General features: G+C 34.8%; 1 protein-coding gene across 1 annotated transcript in view; it reads left to right on the forward strand.

Annotated features, from left to right (window-relative positions):
- The window catches only part of PTPRG (protein tyrosine phosphatase receptor type G), a 979,702-nt gene that overhangs the window by 653,764 nt on the left and 300,135 nt on the right, over positions 1-25,803 (forward strand). The window contains 3 exon segments of the mRNA XM_053720987.1: positions 1,519-1,627; positions 11,987-12,036; positions 21,869-22,613. Of these exon segments, the coding sequence (XP_053576962.1) occupies positions 1,519-1,627; positions 11,987-12,036; positions 21,869-22,613 (904 nt within the window).

Genomic DNA, 25,803 nt, shown 5'->3' on the forward strand with positions numbered 1-25,803 from the left:
ACTGTCCCATAAATAATAGTTTTGTCACAGTTTGGGATCTCTGACTCACTGCTTTTCTCTTTTTTTAAATGCCCTGGTTTCCCTCAGCCCACAGAATGCCCAACTACGTCTGTCATAGCTCTACCCAATTCTGCCCACAATTTGTTTTAGTATCATACATGGAAAGCATTTTTACATAACAAAAATACTGATCTAAAACATTTGAATCTTGATATGTGACAGTATAGTCTTAAGTTTTACAATAAAGGCTTTACTTTTGAAAGTTATCACACTATACATCTGTGCTGGTTAAAAAAAATAAAATATATATATATATATATATATATATATATATATATATATATATATATATATATATATATATATATATATATATATATATATATATATATATATTAAATAGCCTGTAAGAGTTTTTACCTTTTGTGATTTGGATAGAGCACGAAATTAAGCAACTTTCTAATTTACTCTTATTATCAATTTTTCTTCGTTCTTTTTGGTATCTTTATTTAATAAGCAGGAATGAAAACTTAGAAGCCGGCCCATTTTAGGTTCAGCACCTGAGTACTGCTTGCTGATTGGTGTCTAATTGTAGCTACCAATAAGCAAGCGCTATCCAGGGTGCTGAACCAAAAATGGGCCAGGTCCTAAGCTTTAATTCGTGCTTTTTTCAAATAAAGATACCAAGAGGACAAATTGATAATAGGAGTAAATTAGAAAGTTGCTTAAAATTGCATGTTCTATCTGAATCGTGAAAGAAAAAAAAAAAATCGGTTTAGTATCCCTTTAAGGTTAGGCTTGTAATTTTCATAAAATACAAACTACATATTTTCTAAGCTATTTTTTTTTTTATTATTTTAAATACTCATCTTATTTTTTATTTAATTTATCAGAATGTTACAAAAATTCATTTTTTTAAGTAGATATACTGCATACTCCTCTTCTATTTGTATATCAGAAGTCTTCATGTTGTTTAATTTTAGTATGATTAATAAAGGACATTTGAATGTTATACTTCAAGAGAAAATTGAAGAAGGTGTGTAGCAAATTAGTTATTTACAGAGACACCTTATGCTAGTTACTTTGGCACGGGCTTTCAAGCGCTTCCACTATTGGTTTTATTACGCTATAAAAAAAAACAAACACATAAAAGCTAAAGGAGACAAACAACTGAAAAATACATAGTTTCAAACTATCTATCATTTTATTGGCCGCGTAAATATTTTTAGACGTTTCTTTGTGAAGGCAAGCATTATTGAGCTGTTAAAATTGCTTTTTTAATGACATGGATGACAGTTTAAAATTAATACCTTCTACTCTATTTAGGGACTTAAAAACTCTTTTGGACAAACATTTCAGCAGATGTGATTTGCATCTAGATATGGCAAAAGGGGGAAAAGGGATAATGTTGCTTCTAGTGACCTGTAATGTATTTTTCTGGTTTAGAAATATAGTATTTCAGGCTACTAAAATGTTTTTTTTTTTTTCTTTTCCATTTTTTTTTCTTTATACTTACAGAAAGCCGTTATTAACCATGTTTCGCCTGACATCCTCTACCTGTTCAGAGTTCAAGCTGTTTGTCGGAACGATATGCGCAGTGATTTTAGCCAAACAATGCTATTTCAAGGTAAAGGAAATTTCAATCTTTGTTTTCAAACTGTGACAACTAACTCTCGATGCTTTCCCTTACAAAAAGAAAAGGCTACTATATACAGCCATTAAATTTAAGTAGACCTGTCTGTGCCAGGGTACAAGTAATTATTAATTTGTATGCAAGTTTTGTGATACCAGGAACCTATTGCATTTAGATATTCATCTGGTTCCATTGACTTGCTTCGTTCTTAAATTTTTTTTATTATTTTTTTATTCAGAAATTGCTTATGTAAAATAGGAGCTGTTGATATCTGCATCTTTTGCTGATATCTCTGAGTTCAGTTAATTGATGTTACTGTAATTAATTTTCTGTTTAGAAGAACAAAAAAGATTTTTTTTTTTTTAAGATCTGGTAGGCGTCTGAAGCACCACTATCTGAAAATATAAAAACAAGTCCTTTGAAATCAAAGATACGCTTTAGTTTTTGCAATTAAAGTCTGCCAAAATAAATTAACTTTTTTTGTGCTCTTAGTCATAAAGATATTTTGTTTTCCTACACAATACATTGAGTACACAATACTAAACTTGGGAATTACAAAAGTGTTGTGACTTCCTTTGTGAGTAGAAAAAAAAAGAAAAGAAACATATTAAACTCAGACAATATTTACTAGACATTTTCTGGAGTGTTGGTTTCATGGATGGTAAACCTGAAAATTAATCTGGATAGACGTTGCCTGCTGACAGCCCCTACTGAGGAGTAATGGTCCATGTGTTGCTGAAGTTGCAAGTCTTCACATAAGAACCTAAATCAATCTGTTAATCTTAATTAGTGCATCTGTTGGTGACTCTAGAGAGGTCCACAGCTATAGAACGTTATTTACCCCAAACTCTAAAACTTTCTTTACCGATGACCCATTCAGAATGGGAAAAAGAAAGCATGAGTAAATGTGACCCTCTGAGGAATGCTGCAAATACTCTCAATCTGTTTAGCTTATTGGTATTAATGATCGCTACTGGCCTGTAACAGAATGGAAACTTCCCCCATGCATTCGGCCATCTTCATTCATTAAAAGCTATGCTAGATAGAATGATGCATTCGATGAAAAGATTAGTCTAAAAATATGTATTATAGTATTTTTAAAAGTTTCATTAGCTGTTTAAATATTGACAAAATAAGAGTAAAGTTTTAGTGTCTATAACAATGGAAGCTGCCATGTTGTAACTTAGGTTACCTTCTCTACTGTGGCCAATTAGAGACAGTTATAAATAGGTCACAAGCCAATGGCTGTATTGGATATAATAGTGTTCTGCACTACCATTTCTAACAGGAACTGAAAAGCTCACAATTTCAGAATGGAATTATCAAAAAGGGGACAAAATAAATAATTAAAGTATATTGCAGCGTTTTTATATATAAAATGTATCATTTTATATTGCCATCTGTGTTTAATTCATACATGTTCCCTATATTCTTTCTTAGAACTTTACTGTGTATGATGCCTCATTACTGTCTGAAGAGGTTCCTTTATGAGCATAAATATGTTAAAATTGGGTTAGGGGAAAAAATGCTTTGGTGCATTATACACCAGGAATCTCTGTCTGTGCCTATTGGTGTCTAGAGGTTATTTTTTGCAAAATATTTATGTAACAAAAAATATATTATTAATAAGAACTAAGAGTGCTCATTCTTCCCTCCTGGGTTGTTTACTACTAAGTTATTCCTTTTTCTTCGAAAACTCAGGTGGTTAATTTTATCTCTTCTTTTCCATTTATTTCTTCAGTCTTTATTTAAAGGGATATTCAAGTCAAAATAAACTGTTAAGATTAAAAAACAGCATGCAGTTTTAAGACACTTTCCAATTTACTTCCATTATCAAATTTTGCACAGTCTTTTTAAAGTCACACTTTTTGGAAAACAAGATACTACTGAGCATGTGCAGAAGATCACACAGGGTATTTGTATACTAGTCTGTGATTGGCCGATGTCTGTCACATGATACAGGGGGCCGGAGAATGGGTGAAAAAGATAAATTTGTCAGAAACAAATCTACTGCTTATTTGAAATTCAGAGTAGGCGTTAAATCATTGTCTCTCTATTATGCACTTGTTAATTATGCAATTCTTCTGCATTGAGTGGTCCTTTAATCTCTCTTTCACAGACTTTAGTATACTATACTTTTCTATATATATATATATATATTTATTTATTTTTCTTTTAAATCTTTTTCTTTCGTGTACTCTTTTTTTACTAGACTGATTTTTTTTATTCTCTTGATTTCTCCTCTCAATCTCTAAATCAGATGATCTTAACTTTGCAAATTTTCTCCTATAGAATGTACTGGAAATCACTAGAAAGGGAAACTTCACTGAGGAGAAAGTTAGCACGAGACCCACTTTAAACATGAAATACTGTAACCAATAAAAATCAAATTACAGTGATTTTAGAGTTTAGTATCTTACAAACGCCTTTACTTTAGCAAGTGGTTTTTGACACAATTTCTCCACTTTTCAGATCGCGGGGGGGGACATTGAGATTTGCAGGGGAAAATGTTTAGATAATACACTACACCTGGAGAAGAACTTTCATCTACACCCATTTAATGCCCCTGTTAAGCCCACTTGCGTGGTGGAGGGGGGTTATTTTACATCTGCAGTGTAGTTTTATTATGATTTCTACTGTGTGTCTTAAAGGGATATGAAGAGTACTTATTTAGTAAAATTATATATATATATATATATATACACACACACACACACACGGAGAGAAGCACTCTCACAGGAACGAACAACCAGCTCAATACCATTGTTAGTCTGTTCTACGGCGATTTACCACCTGGAGACAGCTTCTTTTAGCCCAGTAATGCTTTTCACAGAGTAGAACTTTCCTGTAGTATATCAGTCTGATCCCGCCTATTACGGTCAGTCCAGCGCCGAAAAACCAGGCAATTCCTCTCTGAACAAGGAACACAGCAACCCCAGACAATCATTTTAGCCTTCTTTGGGCCTCGTCAGTGAGGTGTAGCTATATTCCTCTAAGCACACTGAGCAAGGAGTCCACGTCTGGTTGCCCCTTTTTCCCTATATATAACACAGTTGATTGATAATAAATGGCTTCAGCTAAACACTAACCATGAGTGAAAGAAAAGTTTTTGTGTTATTCATATTCTCTGAAAAATGGCCAAGAAATCATAAATTCTGCCAGGGTATGTAAACTTATTAGCACAACTGTGTGTGTGTGTGTATATATATATATATATATATATATATATATATATATATATATATATATATATATATATATATATATATATATATATATATATATATATATATGTATATGTGTATATATATATATATGTATATGTGTATATATATATATATATATATATATATATATATATATATATATATATATATATATATATATATATATATATATATATATACACAGTTGTGCTCATAAGTTTACATACCCTGGCAGAATTTATGATTTCTTGGCCATTTTTCAGAGAATATGAATAACACACAAAAACTTTTCTTTCACTCATGGTTAGTGTTTAGCTGAAGCCATTTATTATCAATCAACTGTGTTTACTCTTTTTAAATCATAATGACAACAGAAACTCCCCAAATGACCCTGACCCTGATCAAAAGTTTACATACCCTGGTGATTTTGGCCTGATAACATGCACACAAGTTGACACAAAGGGGTTTGAATGGTTATTAAAGGTAACCATCCTATCCTGTGATCTGTTTGCTTGTAATTAGTGTGTGCGTATAAAAGGTCATTGAGTTTCTTGACTCTTGACAGACCCTTGCATCTTTCATCCAGTGCTGCACTGACATTTCTGGATTCTGAGTCATGGGGAAAGAAAAATAATTGTCAAAGGATCTGTGGGAAAAATGTAGTTGAACTGTATAAAACAGGAAAGGGATATAAAAAGATATCCAAGGAATTGAGAATGCAAATCTGCAGTGTTCAAACTCTTATCAAGAAGTGGAAAATGAGGCGTTCTGTTTGATAACATACTGTATTAATCTTGCCATGAATTCTAATCAAATTTCCTGTGCCTTTGTAGCTCACACATCCCCAAAACATCAGCGATCCATCTCCGTGTTTCACAGTAGGAATGGTGTACCTTTCATCATAGGCCTTGTTGACTCCTCTCCATATGTAACTTTTATGGTTGTGGCCAAAAATATCAATTTTGGTCTCATCACTCCAAATGACTTTGTGCCAGAAGGTTTGAGGCTTGTCTCTGTGCTGTTTGGCGTATTGTAAGCTGGATACTTTGTGGCATTTGCGTAGTAATGGCTTTCTTGTGGCTACTCGACCATGCAGCCCATCTTTCTTCAAGTGCTTCCTTATTGTGCATCTTGAAACAGCCACACCACATGTCCTGTATTTCACTTGAAGTTATTTGTGGGTTTGTCTTTGCATCCCGAACAATTTTCCTGGCAGTTGTGGCTGAAATTTTTGTTGGTCTACCTGACCGGGGTTTGGTTTCAACAGAACCACTCAATTTCCGCTTCTTTATTAGTTTGAACACTGCTGAACTGCATTCTCAATTCCTTGGATATCTTTTTATATCCTGTAATGTATATGGTGAGATGAAGCGCTTAGGGAAACAACTTATGTCGCTCTAAAACACAGGTGTGCTAGCCCACCTTAAATTTAGGAAATGTGCAGGCAAAGTATGTGTAGAGAGAACCAAAAGAGGTAATATTATGTTTAAAAGCAGCAGTTTAATAACAATATAAAATATATCTATAAGTCCCTGGTTAGGGGATCAAGTACAATAAGGTAAAAAATGTAGATATACAATAAAATGCGCAATAAAATGTAAAGTCCAAAATAAATAAAAAATCCAAAATAAATAGTCCTCTAAGAGATGTAATACTCTATAAGGTGCACCTTAAAGGGACACTAAACCCAAACATTTTCTTTCATGATTCCGGAAGAGAATCCAATTTTAAATAACATTCCAATTTACTTCTATTATCTAATTTGCTTCATTCTTTAGATATGCTTTTTTGAAGAAATAGCAATGCACATGGGTGAGCCAACCACACAAGGCATCTATGTGCATCTACCAATCAGCAGCTACTGAGCATATCTAGATATGCTTTTCAGCAAAGAATATCAAGAAAATGAAGCAAATTAGATAATAGAAGCAAATTAGAAAGTTGTTTACAATTGCATGCTCTTTATAAATCATGAAAGAAAAAATTTGAGTTTCATGTCCCTTTAAGAGAAGGATCAACTAGGGTTCCATTCAAAGTAGTATGTAGTCAAAAGTGTATGGAGTATTCCAAAGCTGACGTGTTCTAAATAGTGGAATATTTGGAACAAGTCAGCTTTGGAATACTCCATACACGTTTTACTACATACTACTTTGAATGGGACCCTAGTTGATCCTTCTCTTAAGGTGCACCTTATAGAGTATTTTCCTGCCTGTAAAATTTTTAGCCCCCTTGTAGGATTGTGACATGATGTAATGGACACTGCACAAATTACGTATAAGCCATTGCTTAGTGCTTTTTTATTACAAAAATTAGACTGTTTTATATCCCTTTAAAGAGATTTTTCCTATGCAATTTAAGTATCAATTTAAACTTTTTCTTAAAATATGATCTTTGCAGATCAATTTAGTTACGATTTTTATAGATATTGAACATTACATTTTTTTGTGTCTTTTTATTTCAATATATCATTTATTTGTTTTATATTATTTTTAAATTATGATTTATTTTTTTTGTGAGCCCTATTATAATGTATGCATTGCCTACACAAACTTACTGTGAATAATTATTCATTAAGAAACACACTGTTCTCAAGGTACAAGCTGCCTTTAAAGAATTATGACGGGGCTTAAAGTGATGATAAATCAAGCATTTAACAAATGCTACGATTTACCATCACTAAAATAAACTCTAGTTTCTATCATCAATTAGTAAAAATCGTGTGCTAAACTCACCCTTTTTGAGCTAAAGTATATCGCTAAAATTAGTGCCTCCGGCCGCCCCCAGCACAGCACTCCTTTACCAATGAGATGACGTTTCCACCTCTAGTCGTGCTAGAATGTAATTTGACACGTATGCCTATAGGTTTAGAGGTGGAAACGTCACCTCATTAAAGATGAGCTCAAAAGGGTGAGTTTAACACCCATTTTTTTAGTAATTGATGGCAGAAACTAGAGTTTATTTTTAGTTATGGTAAATCCTAGCATTTGTTTAATGCTTGGATTTACCATCACTTTAATAGTACTGGTGAGATTTCTTGGAGAATCTCACAAGCCCGCAGATTATTAGAGAATCTAGCCTTCTGTCTTGTTCCCTTTAATTTCTCTCTTACTTTCACACTCTTGACACCTAGTAATCTTTCTATCCTTAATTCCTTTCTCCTCAATCTCTCTTTTCATAAATATATATATATTTAAATAATATATATATATATATATATATATATATATATATATATTTAAATAAAAAAATGTATGCATCATTTATATCAGCAATAGCAAAACACCTACATATTTAATTAATAAATATATATATATATATATATATATATATATATATATATATATATATATATATATATAAAACCACAAATGAGTATAGGTACAGCACAGTATCGCCAAATCCAATCCAACTGTGTGAAGTGCACAGGAGAAAAAAGGGTCCTGCAGTCCCCAAAGGTATAGATAGAGTAATAGAATACTCCCAGCACTGTTTCTTTTTAGGAAAACATCCTTTATTAAAGTATCAGAGAATAAAACAGCTACATTTCGGGCCTACATAGCCCTTATTCATGCATGAATAAGGGCTATGTAGGCCCCAAAACGTAGCTGTTGTTTTATTCTCTGATACTTTAATAAACAATGTTTATCTAAAAAGATACAGTGCTGGGAGTATTATTTTTATATATATATATATATATATATATATATATATATATATATATATATATATATATATATATATATATATATATATATATATATATATATATATATATATAGTCTGAAAAACAAAGTTGAAGCAAATGGTGCCAATTGCGGTTTAAAAAGATTTTATTTGTGCGGTCACACAATTAAAACATGGGGGTAAAGGTAATGTGAAAAAATAGAACAATATAGCAACATATTTAAGCATGAGAAAAGGTTGCTGACATGTTTCGGCACACAGCCGTAATCATAGCTAAAGAGTACACCTGTTCACAACTTTATGTACCCTACCTCTAATTCTTATTGGTTAAAAACAAACATGCTCAAATTAACTCTTTGGTGTACCATATTAGTGTATCCAATCTTGGATCTAAGGGAATATCCTTAATTTTTAAGTTACTATTATTCAAAACAGGATCTAGTATAACACTCTGCCAATTACCTATATTACATTTTTATATATTCTTATGCTCAGTAAATAAAAAACTATAGTTTACTGATTTTATAAATACCAGTCTTGGAAATATTACAATATATATGTAACAAAATGCATATATATTTATAAATCTATAAAAATATATAAAAATGGCGTGTAGGGAGATAGAAAGACATTAGTATTCTAATGGTGATATTGAAAATAGAAAAAGTGACATTTTCACTAGGGAATATTTGAAACCTAAGATTCACTCCTTTTAGAATATCATTTTGAGTTTATATGATATTTAATATATTTATGATGGTAATTTAACTATGTCTATCATTTGTAGATTATAACTGGTTGTTGAATTGAATTTAAACTTAAACTTAAGAAGGTATTTCTTGCTAGAATAAATGCTCTAATTAGTGAAAGGAAATAATTATCGCTTCCAATAATTTATTAAATCATACCTTGGGGAACCCTTGTCCCAAGTTTAAAAATCCAGAACATCTCCCTCTTGCCCAGCAATTTGTCCCTATCGCCTCCCCTTGGAGGTGTGATCACCTTTTCTATGGCTTGCCAGCGAAATGTTGATAGAGATTTATTATGCTTTTTGGCAAAATGCTGGACAAGAGGGGTAGTAGCTGTGCCTGAACTAATGGTAGATAAGGTGATTCCTCATCCTAGTATTTACATCATTTGAGGTGAGTCCTACATACTGGATGGAACATTCTATACATGTGATAACATAAATGACATAGGGTGTAGTGCAGTTTAGGCAAGAATCTATCTGGAATTTCTCACCTGTGCTCGTGGATTGAAAACTATCAGTAAAAAGAGCAAATTCGCAGGGTCTGCATGATCTCTTACCACACCTAAACATTCCCTTATGTTGTAGCCATGTACTTTTTGATTTATTCTTAGAAATACAGGAAGGAGACAAAATATTCCCCAATGTCCTGCACTTTCTGTACGAGCATTTCAGGCCTATGTCTACACTTTCTGTTAGACTATCATCAGCGGCCAATAGTCTAAAGTGTTTCTTTACAATTCTGCATATATCTCCATATTGGGCACTGTATTCAGTGACAAAATATGCCCCTTTTGCCCTAGATGTTTCAACACTATCTTGTGGCATTTTATTATTCAATAGTTTTCTCCTGTCTAATCTGGCTACTTGTTGCTTTGCTTTATCCAAGACTTTATCTGAATATCCTCTTTCTTTCAAGCGCTTTCTTAGTTCCATACTTTGCCTGATAAAAGCTGCCTCCTCTGTGCAGTTCCTCTTAAGTCTTACGAACTGTCCCTTTGCTACCGAAAAAGGAACATGGGGGGGTGGCAGCTTTTAGCATGCAACAGTGTGTTACGCGTAATCGGTTTACGATATGTGTCACAAATTTTAGAACCATCATTTTTACCTTTTAGATTAAGATCCAGAAAGGAAATGTTGTCAGTTTGATGTTCAAAGGTGAATTTTAAACTCAAATTATTGTCATTAATCTTAGTGACAAAATTCTCAAGTTCTTCTTCTGTACCTTTCCATATTAGAAGAAGGTCATCTATGTATCTCCTGTAAAACACAACATTATCCTTAAATATATTCTCATCTCCAAAGATGTGGGACAGCTCCCACCATCCCATATAGAGATTGGCGAATGATGGCGCAAATTTAGCGCCCATTGCTGTCCCACACCTCTGGAGATAGAATTTCTCTTCAAACTTGAAGTAGTTGTGTGTCAGGAGATACATAGTGACCCTCTGAAAAAATTCAATAAGTTCCTCAGAAAAATCAGTGAAGTTGTTCAAAAAGTACATAATAGCCTCAACACCCTTTTCGTGTGGTATCGAAGAATATAGTGAGGTTACATCTATTGTTACCCATCTATATGTACCTTTCAGCCACCTTTCACTTTCAAGTAAGTTGATGACATGCTTGGTGTCTCTCAGATAGCTGTGCAGTTGAAGAACCAGAGGATTCAAAATCGCATCAAGCCATTCTGATAAGTGCTCAGATATGGAGCCAATTCCACTTATAATTGGGCGACCTTTGACATCCTCTATGCTTTTGTGTACTTTTGGTAGATGGTGGAAGATGGGCACAACGGGGCATTTTACATATAAATATTCCCCCGTAGATTCGTCAATGTGCCCATCTTCCAATCCATCATCCAAAATCTCCTTAAGGACAGCCGGATACATATGAGTTGGATCTCCTCGTAGAGGAACATAATTATTAGTGTCTTGAAGCTGACGTAAGGCCTCTTTGATGTAATCTGTTTTGTCCATTATTACTATGGAACCTCCTTTATCTGCCTTACGAATAGTTATATCATCCATTAGCGTTAACTCATTTAAGGCCCTTTTTGCATTATTTGATAGATTGCTGGATGAGCTAGTATTCTGGCTTAGAGTAATTAAATCATTCTCAACCCTTTTATAAAACGTTTCCAATATAGTACCTCTGTAATGTATGGGATAAAATTCAGAGGAGGGTTTAAAGCCACTAAATTAATTTCTGTATTTAGGACTGGTATCCATATGACTCTCAGAAGCCAGGGTATTAAGAGTATTAATATCACATGCTTCTCTGAATGTAATATTCTGAGTCTCTATATGACTTAGAAATTCAGTTTGACCCCTGTCTCTCCCATCTGTCTGATTTTTCTTTTTTGTATATATATATATATAAACTGTCATTTTATAAATGATTTGCAACACTCCCTTACTTGTGGCCAATTAGGACTAGCTGTAAATTAGTTTCTCTACTGTTTTATGGACTCCTAGAGAATCTCTAAAAAAGTAAATGACATACCTGTTTATAAAATATACTACAACACTGTGTTGCAAATTTGCCTATTGCTCTGCTACAAATTTGTCTCTTACGGTATAATGTCATGTAAAGAAAATTAAGTAGGTTATCTCAAAAGTTGAGGGAAGATACAAACTAATAGAAATGCTCATCTTAATGACATTTACTGATTATTACAATATTGGAAACATTTTTTTTTTCCTTTTCTCTCTTCAGCCAATACTACACGTATATTTGAAGGAACCAGGATTGTAAAAACAGGAGTGGTAAGTTAAACATTTAATGTATCCAATTGTTTATATATATATAGATAGGTATATTCTATTCAAGTTGAAAATAAAGAAAATAAAGTTAAAGGGAAACAAAACAAGTCCCTTCAAAGGTATGTGTGTGTATATATGTATGTATGTGTGTATGTATGTATGTATGTATGTATGTATGTATGTATGTATGTATGTATGTGTATATATATATATATATATATATATATATATATATATATATGTATATATATATATATATATATATGTATATATATATATATGTATATGTGTGTGTATGTAGAAGGTGTAGTAGCACTTGAGCTCTCCTTGCCCTGGGTGCACTTCAAGAGTATAGATAAACCAGCATAGAGGAAGTCACTCACAGGGTCTTGCAGAAAGATAAAGCATTTATTTTGACGTTTCGGGTGTTACTCCTTTCTCAAAAAACAGCACAGTGTAAAACAGTATACTCACCCCCTTTAAATACTCCTGCACAGCAAACAATCAGTGCAGTAAGCACCCCGAAGTAAACCCACGTAAAATGACACAATGTCAAGCCCCGTTGGCATAGCAACCAGACGTTCAGTAGTGTAAACAGAGTGAAAGTTAAAAACATAGTGAAAGTCAGAAACACAAGCAAAACAGATTGTTAGGAGCAATTTAAAAATACAAACATGGGTATATACAAGACTGTTAACAACCAACTAAGCAGTAGTATACTATAATGCAGATAACGTTTATCACCATAGTGACCGAAATCCCACAGCATAAATACACACAGCCATATACAGCTTCAACAATATCGTAAAGTACAGGTAGTGAACTACAGGACATCTGCGGAGCCCAGGTATAGAATTACCAATATACAAGTATAGCGGTCTTCCTAAGTTCCCTCTGTAATTTTATTAAATAGCTACGCATGCAGGTAGGAGTAGCGAGGCATAAAGGCAAAACACGCAAGCCAGGTCGAACCTGCAGTGATAGTTGTTATCACACACTCCATGCCAAGGCACATAATCAATGCAGATACCTTAAAAGAAAGATATCAGACAACTTGACAAAGCAAAATATCAGACAACCTAAACAGAGTACACTACAAAACATAACTTAAGAAAATACCCAAGAGAACGTAAACACATAGTTGCAGGCAGTCCCTTACATGGTGTACCTTACTTGGTTAGATAGTGTCCGATAGAACCAAAAGCAGGAACAGTCCTGAAAATAGAGTGGTGGTTCATTAGGGAGTCTTGCCCCAATAAACAGCAGTGCCAGTCAAGGTGGACATTGAGCCCCCGGGGGGTCATTGTCCCAAGATTGAAAATCCATCTTGACTCTCTTTGTAAGAGAATTTTAGCCCCGTCACCCCCCTGCTAAGTGGGGGGGATGTGGTTGATAATGATGTATTTGAGGTCAGTTACCTTGTGTCCTGCTTCCACAAAATGCCGTGCCACCGGCTGATCTGATGTGCCTTTATCCAATGCTACACGAATCGCGGACCGGTGGTTGGCCATTCTGGTCCCTAAGTCATCCACCGTTTTTCCTACATAAAACATCCCGCACACACAATGCATGAGGTATACAGTAAATTTTGTGGTACAGGTTACCCTGTGTCTGATCTTAAACTTTCTGGTGGAATACGGATGGATGAAAAAGCTACCTGTAGAGAGACCTCCACAGGTGGTGCAACCCAGGCACCTAAAACAACCTTTTTTAGTCTTAAGCTAGGTGTCATTGCTGTAACAGTTCCTGGGTCGGTTTTTATTAGCTGATCCCTCAGTGAGGTAGCTCTGCGGTACCCAATTCTGGGTGGGGCATGCATTTAAAAGGTAAGCCCTTGTCAGATAAGAGCCCACAATTTTGCTTAAGGGTATAAGCAATACCTTCTTTATTCTTTGTATAGGTAGTAAACGTGAGTCTATCCTCAGGTGTGGTAACATTAGTACCAACTAGCAGGTCCTTTTGTGCTGTGTCCGACACTGTCATTTTATTGTTTAAGAGATTGTTGTGGTTGTATCCCCTACGTCTGAATTTTGTCATCATGTCAACCAGTTGTGCTTCTTTCAGCTCCTCAGTGGTATTATTCCTAGCTACCCTCTTGAATTGGGATAGTGGGAGTGCCTTTTTAAGGCTGGGTAGATAGCAACTGGTTGCATGCAGGACGGAATTCTTGTCCGTTGGTTTACTGAAGAGGGTGGTGTTTAACTTATCACCATGCTTGAAAATTCTTATGTCAAGGAAGTCTATTGCTTGTTTGTCATATGTTAGCTTGAACTTGACTGTAGGATGTACTTTGTTGAGTTCCTCGAACCAAGATAGTAGTTGATCCTCCCTGCCTGTCCACAGCAGAAACAGGTCATCAATGTACCTCTTGAAAATTGGCACTCTGTTGTCTTTGAACAGTTGGGTGCCTTGATCCTCAAATTCCGCTATGAACAGGTTGGCGTATGATGGGGCCATGCTAGACCCCCATCGCCGTTCCAGCCACCTGTAGGTAGAAAGATCTTTCGAAGCGGAAATAATTGAGTTCTAGACATAGTCTCAGCATTTCACATATGACATCCGGGGGGGCAATATATGGATACTTGAGAAGTTGTCGTCTTGTGGCCGCTATGCCCTCCTGGTGAGGAATGACCGTGTAAAGGCTGGTCACATCCAGGATGACCAGCAGTGTATTTTCAGTGAGAGGAGGTAAGTCCAGTATTAATTTGAGCATGGATGCTGAATCCAAGAGGTAAGAGGGTATGTTGCGGACAATAGGTTGTAGAATATAATAGAGCTGACAGCTTACTCAATAGGTCTCCCAGGGGGGCGTCCAGGCTTTTGTGTACTTTCGGTAGCATGTAGACAACTGGTATTCTAGGGAATTTTACCATCATGTACTCGCTGGTGTTGGTAACAGTTGTATCATCTCGTCCAACATTGTCTTGAATTGTTTGCTAGGATCTCCTCGTAGCGGGCAGTAGGTGTCCTTGTCCTCTAATTGTCGCATAACCTCTTTCTTGTAGTCTGTGTAGTCTTGCAGGACTACAGCACCACCTTTGTCCGCCTCCCTTAGAACTATGCTGTTGTCCTCTTGTAATGTTTTCAAAGCTCCTCTTTCTTTAATAGTTAGATTGTGTCTGTACTGTTTGAGCTTCATACAGTTTTCTTCACATTCCTGCCATAGCAGTCTGGAGAAAGTCTTAATTGATGCATTGGGGCTGTTTGGGTCATAAGTGCTTTTACCCCTAAATTTGGTGCCTGTTTCTGTACTGTTAGTGTTACCAAAATGTTCCTTTAGTCTTAAGGTCCTAGAGAATCTCTGTACATCTACATAAAGATCAAAGTTGTCAGGTTGGGAAGTTGGCACAAAAGAGAGGCCCTTATTTAGGACACTCTTTTCTTCATCTGTGAGTATGTGGGAGGTTTATGATCATTTGCTCCTTGATCTGCCCCTCCTGGGTGGGCGGCCTGTGCCCCCCCTTGTATATACCAATGTTTGTATTTTTACATTGCTCCTAACAATCTGTTTTGCTTGTGTTTTTAACTTTCACTCGGTTTACACTACTGAGCGTCTGGTTGCTATGCCAAAGGGGCTTGACCTTGTGTCATGTTACGTGGGTTTACTTCCGGGTGCCAGGGTGCTTACCGCACTGATTGTTTGCTGTGCAGGGGTGTTTAAAGGGGGTGAGTATACTGTTTTACACTGTGCTGTTTTTTGAGAAAGGGGTAACACCCGAAACGTCAAAATAAATGCTTTATCTTTCTGCAAGACCCTGTGAGTGACTTCCTCTATGCTGGTTTATCTATACTCTTGAAGTGCACCCAGGGCAAGGAGAGCTCAAGTGCTACTAATTATGCTCAAGTGCTAATTATGTGTGTATATATATATATATATATATATATATATATATATATATATATATATATATATATATATATATATATATATTATTATGTGTGTGTGTGTATATATATATATATATATATATATATATATATATATATATATATATATATATATACTGTGTATGTATGTATGTGTGTGTGTATGTGTGGATATATATATATATATATATATATATATATACAGTACTGTGTATGTATGTATGTGTGTATATATATATATATATATATATATATATATGTGTATATATATATATATATATATATATATATATATATATGTATGTATATATATATATATATATATATATATAGTCCTGCAAGTAATACGTTGCATTAATGCATTCTTTATTAAAATTAACCTCCTGATCTCACTTACCTACATTTCCCCTTCTACCCTACTCTCTCCCTTTTTTTACTTACCCTTGCCCATCTTTTTAACCTACCTTGCCCCTTTTTCATCCTACTCTTACCCTGTTCACCCTCCTCTCTCCCCTTTTTCACCCTACTCTCTCACGTTTTTACCCTATCCTTGTCCCTTTTTCACCCTACCCTCTTTCCTACCCTACTCTCTCCCCTTTTTGTCACCATACCTTCTATGTTTCACCTTCCCCTTCCTTTCAGCCTATTTTCCCTCCTTTTTCACCATCTCCCCATTCCTTTTTCACCACTCCCTTCTTTGTCCTTTTTTTATTTTTTTTATTATGTCCTTATTCATTTTTCCAGTTGACACTCATTTTTCCTCTTCCTTTTACCCCATGTTTCCCTCAGCCCTATGACACACAGATAGCGATGCATGGTGTAGTGCTTTAACATTTAAAATGAGCACTTCTCATCAGAAAAATAAACAAAATATTTACAGTATGTAACACTACAGATGGTGTTAGTAACGCATGATAAAAAAAAAATGCATATACGCCTAACAATATGTTTTCAGTCAAAGGATGGTGCATCTCAAACAAGATAAAACAATAATTAGTGTCCTGCAACATAGGAATTTCAATCTTATAGTGAGAACATAATGCAAAAATAAAATACATTAATAAATCTGAGCATTTTATTATTTCACAAATGCTTGAATATAACTAGACGTTTAACTCCTGCAGTTTAAGCACATTAAGTCTGCTAAGGAGTGGCAGCGCATTGCCACTTCTGAGTAGGACATGCTCAGGGGCTAGCCAATCAGCAGTGGCATATGTACATAGCCACCAGTTATCAACTGTATCCTGTTTAGCACCTGCTCAGTAGCATCCAGGTGCAGGAGATTAACTATGTGTTTAGCCACCTTGTTTTAACACCTGGTTGCCCATAAGAATTTGTGCATTAGTAAAATAACCCTTTGCAATTAATTTACTAATGCAGTGTTATTCCACTTTAAAAAAAAATGGGGGAGGGGATACTAGTAGTAATTTATTTTGTAAGACCTGAAATTTATCTTGTAAGCTTATGCAACATTAGTTTGCATTTTTTCTCTCCAAAACACAAACATTTAATATTTCAAATAGTATGTGTATTATAATGTATAAAGAGTAGAGATTTAAAAGTAAATGTAAAACTGCAAAATAATGGTTATCCGTGAAACCCACTGATTTAAATGTGCTGCCTCCGAAAAAATGCTTGCAGTAAGATTAATGCCTGTGTACTGCCAGCTCTTAGGCAAGATACCCATAGAATGCTTAATTAGTGCCTAGTGTTAACTAGTCTGGGTAATAGACCTATAATTTACATAGCCCTATATAGTTGGTGAAGAGAGGAACATTCACTGTTTTGAAGCCAAGATTGAGGCGTTGCTGTTTGCAAGAACATTAATATGGTAACAGAATGTACTATACACTTCTGAAATGCTTATTTTATCCTATGCCATTTTGTAATCTCATATTTTAAACAGGGTTATTATCCTTTTATTATACACCTACCTACCTTATAAAAAATGCACATTTTTATACTATCAAGAGTTAATCTTAAAGGGATATTAAATCCCCATAAAAGGGTCGAGTATATGCAAAGTGAAAAATCTTCTATTCATTGTTTTGCTTTCTTTTTCTCTAATTTACTTTTGGAAATTTTCGTTTTAACACTGCCCATAGAGAGGCTCCTACATGCTTCACAGTAATTAGTTGATATGTGCAGAAGCTCATTTATATTTGTCTCTAATTGGAAACAAAAAAAGAGACTCCTCTTTCAAACAAATGGCCTCATACCACTGTCATTTGTAGGTGATTACCATTACCAACAATCACCAACTCTACTTACTTTATGGGAGTCAGTGATCTAAAAGGTGCCCTTATTCCCTAAAGATAGCACTCAACACACAATACATCTGACATGAAAGAGGGTATTTCCAACTTTCAGATGAGGTTTCTCATATCTCTTTAAAGGGACAGTCTACACCAGAATTTGTATTGTTTTAAAAGATAGATAATCCCTTTATTACCCATTCCCCAGCTTTGCATAACCAACACAGTTATATTAATATACTTTTAACCTCTGTGATTATCTTGTATCTAAGCCTCTGCAAACTGCCCCTTTATTTCAGTTCTTTTGACAAACTTGCAGTTTTACCAATCAGTGCCTGCTCCCAGATTACTTCACGTGCACAAGCACTGTGTTATCTATATGAAATATGTGAACTAACACTCTCTAGTGGTGAAAAACTGTTAAAATGCATTCTGAAAAGAGGTGGCCTTCAAGGTCTAAGAAATTAGCCAGGTTAAGCTTTCAACTAAGAATACCAAGAGAACAAAGCAAAATTGGTGATAAAAGTAAATTGGAAAATTGTTTAAAACTACATGACCTATCTGAATCATAAAAGTTTATTTTGGCCCAGAATGTCTCTTTAAGATAAAGCAGGTAATTGGCCTACAGATTTCACTACCTTGACTACTAGGTGATTTCTATTATTGTCTGCACTTTCAAAGGGAACCTAAAGCACCAAAATAAGTCATACAATAGGGAACATGGCCCCTCTTTTGAAAGTGGAGAGGCACCTTTTTCAAATTAAGGCTCATGAGATCAAGTAGCTATTGGCTAATCATCATGGCAGCAGTGAACATCTTTCAGAACCACAGACATTCAGAACAATATCAGGGGGTCGGCATTAGGAATAATATCTGGGGGTCGGCCATCCCCTATTGTGCCTTCCGCAATACACAGAAAAACATAAGACCCTTTATTTAAAGGCAACATTATTGCTCATTCAAAAGAGTGGTTCTGTGTACAGCTGCCCAATCCCTATTATAACATCCACAACTCTTAAATAATCCATTATTTTTTAATCCAAATTTTAATGTTTGCTGCTGTGTAAGACTTCTGCATCTCACCCCTAAGACCAAGTTACAAAACAGGATGATATTAAAGTAACATTCTGGTCCATTTACATTTAAAGTTAACCTCTTCCTGCACTGTCATTTCAATTGTCTCCAAGTGTGTCCTTATGGGAAATACTATCCTTCTGGATTGACTTTAAGTATGCTTGCAGCCAATCTAGGGTTAAAGGGACAGTCAACCATAGAATTGTTATTGTTTTAAAAGATAGATAATCCCTTTATTACTCATTCCCCAGTTTTGCATAACCAACACAGTTATATTAATGTACTTTTTACCTTTGTGATTACCTTGTATCTAGGAACCTTCTTCCAGCCCCCTGATCACATGACTGTGACTGTTTATTATCTATTGTCTTAAATTTAGCATTGTATTGTGCTAGATCTTAAATAACTTTCTGTGCCTGAACACAGTGTTATCTATATAGCCCACGTGTACTTTCTGTCTCTTTGTGTTGAAAAGATTTAATAAGCCTGTGATAAGAGGCAGCCCTCAAAGGCTTAGAAATTAGCATATGAGCCTACCTATGTTTAGTTTAAACTAAGAATACCAAGAGAAAAAAGCAAATTTGATGAATTAAAATGAAAAGTCCTATCTGAATAATGAAAGTTTAATTTATACTTGACTGTCCCTTTAATACAGGACTACTCATTGGAGGACATTGGGACATGCCAGATTTCAGTGGTGACATTGGTACTTTTATATGGACCAAGGCACAATTTTTATGAGAGCTAATGAAATTGGACTTAAAATGTGCTTGTAAATCCTTTCAGTTTTATATATCTACTTTTATGTGCCTTTATGTAATAAAATTACAAATAACGCTATAAATATATTAAATATGAATGACTGTGAAACCATGCACAGAAAAAGTCTGTAATAACAGGTATCTCAATATATTCTATGTTACATCTCCTTTGCATCCGGAGGAAGTGTATTGAATGCATTTAGGAAATCCTTATTTCCTTGTCGATGCCAATTTTTTTTTTTTTCTGCAGACGGCACAAAATAATAAGAAAAAAAAAAAAAGCACTTGGATGACACTATGGTGACATCCTGTGGACACTAGTATAATTAAAATGCTTAGATTTAAAATACATTTGGTATGGACATTATTCTTATTTCTGAAGTTATTTTAATAGGTTTAACATTCACAAACAATAATTTTGGAATTGTGTTTGAAATATATTTAAAAGGACATAAAAGACAAATTTTATCCGTTAAATATTCACATAGGGGAAAAAAAAGAGTTAAAAAAACACGTTATTGGGATCCAACAGAGAGAGAAAAAAACAAAAACATTAATCTATATAAAATTGTGTGCATATGGTTGAGAGAGAATTTTTTTTTTTTTTTAAAGATTCACTTTGGGACTTCTCTACTATAGAGGCTTTTTGGACATTAAACTGCTGGACATAACTTTAAAGGAACATTCCATCCAAAATTGGAATCCACATGGATGCATTTCAGTTTTGAATAGAAGTATTTTTTAAAATACTATAAAAAAATGCTTCTAATAAAAGCTATAGCTGTTTCAAAAGTGTATTTAAGTATGCACCGTGCACCAGCATTTTAAACACAGCTCTTTCTCAGAGAGCCTAATGTGCTTGTACCATCCGGTAATGCCTCAATTTGTAATTTGATGACATGATGCAAGCCCCACTGGTGCTCTGAGCAGCTGCAGTATTTAAAATGCTTGTGCACTGAGAATATCTAGCTATGCTTCACATGCACTTTCAGAGAAAAATATTTAACACTAAAACAACAATAACTTTTGCTACAAGCATTTTTGCCAATACATGTATATTGCAAATATGTTTCTAATCAAAGATGTAACTCATCTATGTGTATTTAAATTTAGATGGGACTGTCCCTTTAATATGGTTACTATTCATGCTGCTACTTTTTACTGCTATTCCTCCAGTTCTGTTCAGGAGGGAATACATTACCATGGTGAGTAGTAAACATTTTATTGTAGTTGCAGCCTGCAGTTTACTGTCCCTTTCAAAGGGACACCAAACAATCTGTTGTAGTTGTTCCAGCAGTTTAACGTCCCTTTAAACGGTTTCCTGTAAATGAGGTAATTTTAAGAATATATTTCAATGTGTGTGTTTTTGAAAGACTTGTGTATGTTTCTGGTCAAAATTAACCAAAATGTGCTTTTTTTTTATTGTTTTTTTTATTTTCAGAATTGACCATAGGCAGCTGTCCACCTGTAGAACATAGGCAGCTGTCCTTATCAGCCACCAATGATTATTAGGAAATACAAAACCAGTACTGTAGTATTTGTTTTAGCTTAAAATTAAACAGCTTTTGGTTATCATTATTTTTTCACGCAAAAATGTTTGAATGTGGCAATTCTTCTGTTTCATGATGATACTTATTAAGTAGAACTAGTAAATAATAATTATGTAATTGAAGAATGAACTCTTATTCTAATGGATCTAGTCCATAAAAGTATCTATTTACTTATGATGGTTGGAAACATCTACTTTTTTTCTGTTAACACAGAATAGGGAGAATTGGCTTATTCGTAAAGGAAAAAGAAATGAAAATGATATAGCAGGTACTCATTGACATTATCATATCTTAATATCTTGGTGATTTTTTTTTCTTCTTCTTCAAGCCTACTGCTTCTCCAGCTTCTTCTGCTGACATGGCACCAATCAGTTCAGGATCTTCTACGTGGACTTCTTCGGGGATTCCTTTTTCTTTTGTCTCCATGGCAACAGGGATGGGTCCATCTTCTAGTGGGAGCCAAGCAACTGTGGCTTCTGTTGTTACTAGTACTTTACTAGCTGGCCTTGGGTTTAGTGGTGGTGGTTTACCTTCCTTTCCAAGCACTGTTTGGCCTACTCGCCTTCCTACATCTTCTCCTTCCACCAATAAGCAAAATGTAAAACCTGTTGTTTCCACTACTGAATCTTTACCATCTGCAGGACCGGATAGCGAGGCTTCTCCTACCAAGAACAACCAAGGAGCGGAGGAAGGAGAAAAAAATGAAAAAGGGGAGGGAGAGGATGGGGAAAGAGATCCAGAGGAAGAAGGTGAGAAAGAATCTGAAAAAAAAGAAAAAAGTCCCACCACACATTCTTCAGAGGCACAAAATCAAACAGAGTCTACTCCAACTACAGTTTCCACTAATAAAGTGGAAGATTCTGGAGAAAATGAAACTTTGACTGATCCAGAACAAAAACAAAATACTACATTAACAGATAGTGATGACATTACGTGGAATACAACTGCAGCAACTTTAGTCCCATTGCAAACAACAGATGAAGATTATGACTTAATGCTAACGGCAAAGCCACCAGAATCATCTTCATTTGGCAGAAATATGCCAGACAACAGATTCATCACAGTTAACCCAGGTTGGTGACACTTGATCTGCTGGGGCTTCTAAAAAAACTGTTTGAATTTCCTGTTTTGTCTTAACTTCATCACTGACTTTAATACTAAAACCAATTATTGCTTCTTGGAAAAAAATAATGTAAATAGTTCAAACTAACCACTGTCCAATTATTGGTGTGCTTATTTTCTGTTTAATTATTTCTCTTTTTGCTACAGTTTATCTCAGAACTTAACTTTTTTACTGCAATATACTCTAACTACATTCTTGCTTAAATTCCATTAACAACTTGCTTTTATGTATGTGTTTTTTGCTAATATTATGTCCTTACTTACCTGAATGGATTTAAAACTTGATGGGGGGGGGGGTTGATTTTTGAAGGTTATTGGTTCTTTACACAATTGACATACATTTTCACTTAGTAAAGTTAATTTAAATCATATAGCTAGGGCAATGTATATTTTTAGCATCATCTGTAATTTATATGGCCTTAAACATAACAGTGATAATCCTTTTTTTATATATTTTCTATAATGTACCCAGTAATATGCTTTTAAACAGTTGGCAACTTAATTGCTAAATTTAAAATAGAAAATGAATAGCAAATTAACTCGCCACATCATTTTCTTTTTATTTGTATCCATATTATGATAAATCTAATTTGCCTGCTCCATGTACAACAGTTTTGCCTTCTCAACAAAGTCATGTGTTGCATCAGATCACATAGAGTTGTAGGGTTGGAAACCAATGTTAAATTGACACCAAAAAAAAAGTCAAATTTGAGTTGCACAGCAGTACGCTTCAAATTTGACTAGAAGAATTTTTGCAATCCACTTTTGTTTGCAAAATAATTCTGATCAAAGATCATACATGTTCTTTTAATAACCTCTATTTCTCTTATAGCCCACCTAGCATATGCAGGTAAGCTATGTGTATGCACATCATCAGATGCGGCCTACTTCCCCATGAAAGAACATGTGTGAACTTTTTCAGAATCTTTTTTTTTTTTTTCTCATTCAATAGTGCCCTGCAAAAATGTGTGCCATCAAATTAAATATTTACTACTGTATATTTTAAATTTGAATTTCATGTCTGCTAGAAGTAAATTCATGAGAGAGCAGTCCAGTCTCTACAATTTCATAGTTTAAATTTCAGTCTGTGAACCAAATTCACTTAAACACACACACATATATATATATATATATATATATATATATATATATATATATATATATATATATATATATATATATATATATATATATATATATACACACACATATGCACACATTTGCCAAATCTTGCATGTCCTTTTTCAGCTTGGTCCAATTTTACATTATTTTTGCTGTTCAATTCAATTGTAAGTGTATATCTAATACAGATATGCCAACGTAAGGTGATAACAGTGAGGCATTTAGAATTTTATCTCTCTTGAAAAAAATTTAAATAAAAAAAAAAGACCCCAGTTACTGTTTTAACAAACTGAGACAATGCTGTATTGTAATACGTCATGTTAAAAACTTTTTAATTATAACTATACATGCGTTTCAAGCAATTCAAAACTATATATATAAAAATTGGAATGTAATAAGCACTCACTGGTCTTCAGTCAACAGTGTTAAATTTTCTTTATTTCAAACTTGTTTCGGGACAAGCAGCATCCCTTCCTCTGACAAACAACATGTGAAAAAATGGTGACTTATAAAGCCTGTGACCCCTCCCCTTCCTCTCAAGGCAACCAATCATAGGCAACCAATCATTGGTAGCAGTGAAGTGCTCATTGAAACATAGTATACCTCATAAAAACAATCGATGGTGATCATTAGTCAAAAACATTGTATAATTTTATATAGTTGTGAACTCCACTATAATAGCAGTGTAAGGTGGTGTAATCTGCACGAATGTAAGGAAAAACAAAAGTGGCGCCATGGTGGAGGTGTGCAAGGTCAAATCCAACCCGTATTAAACCGGAACAAAAACAATCATTGCATCACAAACATCTGATCTTCACTTAGAGCTGAGGAGAAGTTGATAGGTCACCTCAGACAACACCCCTCTTAGTGATAGGCTCACAACGTCAACTGAACAAAATCAACAATACAGCCAGTCCGATCTCCCTAGGACATCAATGGGTAAACATACCTCAATTATCTAGTAGCCACGGTGCTGTGTATCCCCCGATAGGATCAGTAATCAGCTGTCGATCTCATCACAAACCCATTAATATACTACTTCTTAGGCAATCGTGACCGCAGTAAAACCACGCCTCTCATGTCAAACGATCACTGTACGCCTCAAACTAACAGTTCCTACTATAACCCCGTATTAGTGACTATTGTCTGATGTTGCACATCAAAAACCGGAGTCATGCCTCAATGCGCCTACGTTAAATAACACCCATCAGGGGACTTGATCATTGTTATCGTTACATGTGAAGTGTAAAATATATAAAAAAAAAATTAAACCATGGCTCTTGTGCCTATGCCACTGTGAGCAAACAACAGTTAGTACTATAGTTCCATTATCAGACATACTGAAAGCAAGGGTGATATCTCCCATCGTAAGCCGGAGACATGCGTCTGTGCCTCTGTTAAGTGACACCCATCGAGGGACGTGATCTCTATCATAATAACATATGTCATCTAGAAGAATAAGACATATAAAATATATAGAAATATCGCTAATATGCCTATGTCTCTATAAGCAACCAAATGTTATTGTTATAGTGTCATGAGACGGATCTATCGCTATATCATTCATTATACCTGTCAAGCGTCAGGGTCACACCCCCTGTCTGACTTGAATCATTGGGGCCACAGCTAAGCCTATCAAGCTTAAATGTCACGCCCCCTGTCAAATATGAACCAATGGGGCCATGGGCTAAACAGAATCTAACAAACATAAATGAAAACACTATCAAGGCTCACTCACAGTGGCATAGGCACAAGAGCCATGTTTTAATTTTAATTTTTTTTTTTTATATTTTACACTTCACATGTAACAATGACAATGATCAAGTCCCCTGATGGGTGTTATTTAACGTAGGCACATTGAGGCATGACTCCGGTTTTTGATGTGCAACATCAGACAATAGTCACTAATACGGGGTTATAGTAGGAACTGTTAGTTTGAGGCGTACGGTGATCGTTTGACATGAGAGGCGTGGTTTTACTGCGTTCACGATTGCCTAAGAAGTAGTATATTGATGGGTT

The sequence above is a fragment of the Bombina bombina genome, chromosome 7, assembly GCF_027579735.1.
Source record: "Bombina bombina isolate aBomBom1 chromosome 7, aBomBom1.pri, whole genome shotgun sequence".
Lineage (NCBI taxonomy): Eukaryota > Metazoa > Chordata > Amphibia > Anura > Bombinatoridae > Bombina > Bombina bombina.